The sequence below is a fragment of the Triticum aestivum genome, chromosome 4B (genome assembly GCF_018294505.1).
Source record: "Triticum aestivum cultivar Chinese Spring chromosome 4B, IWGSC CS RefSeq v2.1, whole genome shotgun sequence".
Classification (NCBI taxonomy): Eukaryota; Viridiplantae; Streptophyta; class Magnoliopsida; order Poales; family Poaceae; genus Triticum; species Triticum aestivum.
Window position 1 is genome coordinate 31,055,641 of NC_057804.1, and position 5,643 is coordinate 31,061,283.

Below are 5,643 nucleotides of genomic sequence, written 5' to 3' on the forward strand. Positions count from 1 at the left end.
AGGGAAGCAAACTGCGTCGCTGATTGTATAGCTAAATCATCTCTAGCTAGTAGATCTTCGGACTTTTGGGAAGGTGCTATCCCAGATTTTATTTCTCACCTCATTGTAAACGATCTTGCCATTATTTGAGAAATAAAGTTTTTACTTTTCAAAACAACTTTAGTATAAGATTGTACTTCCTCCATTCCCTTATACAAGGCCACTATCAAAAATACATTTTGCATCAATACAAGGCCACCAACAGTAATCGAGATAAAAATTAATGATGTTTTCTCGTACTAGCAACTTTTTAATACTTACATGCATGTAGTCATAATGACACTTAGCTACTTCCTTTTCATTCATTCGTTGCATGCTTATGACGTATTAATGATCCCAGTTAACGAGAAGAAAATATGACTTGCAAAGCAGCCATTAAATTTTATCTTGATACCTGTAATCTAAGTTTGTGTCCTTGTATAAGGGAATGAAGGGAGTACTAAACTTGAGACATTTATTTTGCAACGGAGGAAATACAATATAAGAGTGCTTTTTACACGTGTAGAAAACGCTCTTATATTGGTGCAAGTGCAACCAAAGTTCTAAATAGCACGTACTTCGGTTCCTGGGTATAATACGATATGGAAAGAATATTATAATAATTAAAAAAATTCAAAAAAGTTTTGAAGATTTTTTGAATAAACTTGACTTTCTTTTGCACTAGTATATAAATTTTTACGAATACACAAGACACCATTTAGAGTATTTTGGGCTAAAAAAATTGCCCTGAAGTCAACGGGAGGTTTTCTTTTCGTGATTTTTTGTACAAGTACAGTGGAAGGTCAAATTTATTTCAAAAGAGAGTTTGATTTTTTGACATTTTATTTAATCACTATTTTTTAATATAGCGTGTATATACACCCATAGACCAAACATTCGCGTCCGATATGTCAATTGTTGTTGTGCGGCGGCTCGGTCAAATGGTACGAAAAGTTATGGCAAAGCAAAAACTTTTTAGCTTTTTCTTAATCATGCAAAATAAAGATACAATCAAACATCAATATCATATAGACACTTGACATACAGTCACAACAAAGCAAAGCCTTGCATCCCGCCAAATATAGCAGCAAAGCATCCAGCTATAAACAAAGGCATAGCATTGAAGCATCTAAGCCATAACAAAGCAAAGCTAAATTAGTGCTAAATCACTCTATAGCTCGCCATTAGCGACAAAATCCATTTCTAGCGAAACACACATAGCTGTAGGGTGATGCCCCTCCAAACGCTGCAACCACCTATTCGAAACTTTGAGTGTAAATTATCTGAGATGTACAGTTTATTTTTATTTTCTTCACGAATGACCCAAATCTTTGTTGACTCAAACAGGGTTACATCTGCATGAATGAGAAAGATGTGGCAATACACTGCAGAACCTAGTGTAGTAAGAAAGAAGTGTTCTTTTTATCTGGCTTATATATTAGATAAAGAGAAAATCGGGGGCACACATGTAAGAGCCCACACTGGCAAAAAGCAAGGACCACCTTGACTTTATGCACATCATGTTTACAATGAATGATCTAGACCCCTCCATGCTTTGAGGCCAACTCTCGAATAAAAATTCAGACATTGGATTAACCCAAAACTGTCGAGAATCAGATCAGGTGAGCCCGATAGCATTGAGCAAGACCAACACTGATTCGGGAGACATCTCAATTTATGTAGGATCGAGCAGGGTGCACGCAAGGAGTTTGAAGACAGAGTTTAGCTCCAGGTTTGTTTCCTTTTTTTGGTTGTTTTCATCTCCCGGGCAAGAAGCTGGGCATTCAAGGCGATTAAGGGGAGCCCTTAGCGTTCTACCCGCCCTTGGTGTTGTTGGTGACAATTTAGGGTTCCCTTGCACTACAGTGTGGAGGTGAAACCGTTCTTAGGCCTTCCGATCTATGAAGGTAAAGGATTGTGTCAGGATTTGTAGAAGGAAACAAGTTGATGATACCTGAATCTAACAAAAGAATAAAAGTTTGATCTAGCAATCGATGATATGGAGGAAAAATACGAGGATCTAAAAGTTCTAGCAATATGCTCCACATTCAGGCTATAAGTTTGTGTGGAGGTCAGCATAGAAGCACATGAGAGGATTGTCATTTTGATCAAGTGGCGAGAATATGTTGTTGAAGGTTTTGAGGCTCAGCAAGATGTTTAGAGGGTGATGAAAGGGGCGCCATGGGCAGTGGGGAGTCTAGCATCATTTTTTTTCTTTCATATTGCATCTTTCTCGTTTGGAGAAGCCATGGTAGATTATTATTGCACCCTATTCTTTCTTCCATGTTTTTTCTTACACTTATTTAGTCATCGTACATAATGTGGATATTTGGTTGATATAATGTACATAAAATATGTGTGATATTAGATTCAAGGGGGATACTGATTCATGAAGAATGCTACTATTTCAGATTATATATGAGAAAAGAATTAGGTACTATACAATTTATGTGAAATTTCAAATTTCAAAAAGGTTACCCTATATTTTTTTAAAATAGTACAAACGCAAGCGGTCATATACGCGCATACACTCGCCCCTATTAAACGCACACACGCACACCCTACCCTTATGAGCACCTCCGAAAGATCGAGCCGGCATATCATCTTGAAATTTACGAAGTCACCGTAGGCACCTAGTCATCGACGAGAACGTCTCCTTCCACTGAATGTGCATAGCCTGAAATCCTGAAACCCTGATGGACGGGGATACCATTGCCCCTCTAACCATCCAACCACATGTTGATTCGCTGCTACCCTATATCTTTCTTGTAGGGAAGGTTATCATATCTATGGTTTTACTCTGCGTAGTATAAGCTTACTGTAGAGTAAAAAAACCGGCTGCTTACGATATACTCCCTCCGTACCTAAATATTTGTTTTTCTAAAGATTTCAAATGAACTAGCACATACAGATGTATGTAGACATATTTTAGAGTGTAGATTCACTCATTTTCCTCCGTATGTAGTCACTTGTTGGAATCTGACAAATATTTAAGAACGGAGGGAGTACTAAAAACCGGCTGCTTACTAGTAACCTTATTAGGTTGTCCATGATCTGGCATGAACCAGTCAACTAAAAAGTTACCACTAGCAATTCAATTCAAAAAAAAAAGTTACCACTAGATCAAATTTCACACGAATAAAGTTACATGTATCATGGGTGAAAACTAAAAACGCTTTCATGCCTTGTAGGATCTGAGCCCCTGAATAAACCCGTCGATGCACCTCTCATGGCATGCGCCGTCGGCTACGATCTCCTGCATCTTCTTGGCGCTGGCCGTGAAGACCCTCCTGCCGTCTTCCTCCACGGTGACGGCCCGCACCGTCACAGCGACGTCTTCCCGGCTGAATGATCCGTCGCTCTCGTTTCTCGGCACCTGCATCCCGACCTTCCTCCCCTCCATGATGCGCGCGTTGGGCCCCTGGTCGCTGGAGATGGGCAGCATGATCAGCGGGTGCCCGAACAGCAGCCCTTCGATGGTCGAGTTCCACCCGCAGTGCGTCAGGAACGCGGCCACGGCGTCGTGCGCCAGCACGCTGATTTGAGGAACCCACCCGGTCACCACGAGCCCGTGGCCGCGCGTGCGCTCCTCGAACCCTGGAGGGAGGACGCCCGCGTCCGACACGCCGGGCGGCTTCCGCAGAGCCCAGAGGAAGCGTGCCCCGGAGAGCTCCAGGCCGAGGGCCAGCTCGTGCACCTGCTCCACGCTCAGCGGCACCTCGCTCCCCAACGCAACGTAGACTACCGACTTGTCCGGCTGCGCGTCGAGCCAGCGCATGGCGGTGTCCTGCTTGCTGATGCTGCGGCCTCCCTCGGGCGACGGTGGGAGGAGGCCGAGAGTGACGACCGGCTTGCCCGCGAGCGTGGTGAGGGCGGCGACGCTCTCGGGCTCCCACTCGGCGCAGCTCCGGATGGCCACGAGATTGCTCCTCATGAGCGTCAGGAAGTAGCGCTCCGCGACCGTCATCCCCGATGCGTTCTGGGTGATCATCAGGCTTCTCCTCTCGGTCTCGAAGCTCGGCGCTTCTGCTGCTGACCGTTCTTTTCCGACGGCGGCCGCGGCGTGCTCGGACACCCCTCTGGCCCAGGTGGCGATCACGGTTGCGGCTCCCAGTAGAAGCATCACACATGGAACCTATATATAGCAAATCACAATGGTACACGTTGATATTATTATTTTTATCAAAAGAGGGGGTTTACCTCCGATTTTATAAAAGAAACCACAGTCAAAGTGAACCAGTACACGTTCGATATATATCGTCCGCATATGGAATTGAAGCAAGCTTCTTCTAGGAATTGAAGCGTTTTTTATCAATTGAGTTGCATATGGAATTGAAGGAAGCTTCTTCGAACCTTATTTTTCGATCGAGCTGTACTTGTACGTACATGGAATTGAAGCAACAGAGGGAAGAGAACCTTATTTTCGAGTGCGGACGCGGCGGCCCAGTGGTGGAAAGTGTCGACGATGAGCCAGTCGGGCCTCTTGCCAGCTCCCTCGGCGCACGCGGCGCTCAGGAACTCGGAGAAGGGCGCGGCGAGGCCGTCGAAGGCCTTCCGGAGGAGCTCGAACTGGTCGTGCGGGACATCGTTGGTCGACTCGGCGCCCTCGGGGAGGCCGTCGACGCGCGGGAGCGGCAGCGCCACGAAGTTGACGAGCGGTGCCACGGTGGGCCGGACCGGTGGGAGGCGCGCGATGTTGCGCGGCGTGGAGACAAAGGACACGTGGTGGCCGCGCGATGCGAGGCGCTCGGCGATGTCGAGGCACGGCAGCAGGTGGCCGAAGGCGAGCCACGGGCAGATCACCACGCGTAGCGGCGAGGGGGAGGAGGAGCCGTCGTCGTCCATGGCGATAGCAGAAGCACAACCCACGCGAGTAGATTGGATTTTCTTCTAGTATTGCTCTATATAGTTGGATAGCGGGAGTCCATCCTCGATGCAATACACAATTGTAAAGTACTACACGTGACCCCCCAGACGTCATGGATGACCTTGGGATCACTTGTCCAATACAAAATTAAACAACAACCTATTTCCTAGACAGGCAAACAAGTCTGAATGAATACAAGATAAAGCTGGCGGTAGGGCTTGTATAAGTTGTTTTAAACGCAGCAGTTGGTATGGAGCTGGAGTTGAGGGATCCTAGGGAGCCAAATGGCGCGACTTGTTGATTAAGTAACAATTTTGCTAAAGCACATCTAGAAGTACCATAAGTATTGCACATCTAACTCCTAAGTCGTTGATTTTACGTGGAGATTTGTGTGGATATTTTTATTTTTTTTCTTCTTATGCTCGATTGAGTCATGTAGATGTGCAATAAGGGCATCTACAACGCCGACATGTAAATTTCTGTGGTATATGTCCGTTTTTATGTCCGAACGTGGTCCGCGGACATGATACAGGAGAGAGCAATCCAACGCTAATTGCAAAGTATCCGGCTAGGAGAAGGAAAAAATAAATGGGAATCATGCATGTGTCGGAATATTTGTGGGTTGGGAGGAGAGAGAAGAGGGGAGATCATGCATGTGCACTAGTGCAGAACCGGGCAATAGCACCGGTTCGTAAGGCCCTTTAGTGCCGGTTCCATAACCGGCACTAAAGTGTGGGCACTAAAGCGCCCCCCCCCCC

The 5,643-nt window shown here is 45.9% G+C and overlaps 1 protein-coding gene across 1 annotated transcript; it reads right to left on the minus strand.

Annotated features, from left to right (window-relative positions):
* Nucleotides 1–3,024: 3,024 nt before the first annotated feature.
* LOC123094326 (putative UDP-rhamnose:rhamnosyltransferase 1) lies at nucleotides 3,025–4,952 on the minus strand. The gene is made up of 2 exons (XM_044516358.1): nucleotides 4,435–4,952; nucleotides 3,025–4,153 (listed from the first exon to the last, which is right to left on the minus strand). The coding sequence occupies exons 1-2, from the start codon at nucleotides 4,861–4,863 to the stop codon at nucleotides 3,197–3,199; spliced, it is 1,386 nt and encodes a 461-aa protein (XP_044372293.1). The 5' UTR covers nucleotides 4,864–4,952; the 3' UTR covers nucleotides 3,025–3,196.
* Between the last annotated feature and the right edge of the window lie 691 nt (nucleotides 4,953–5,643).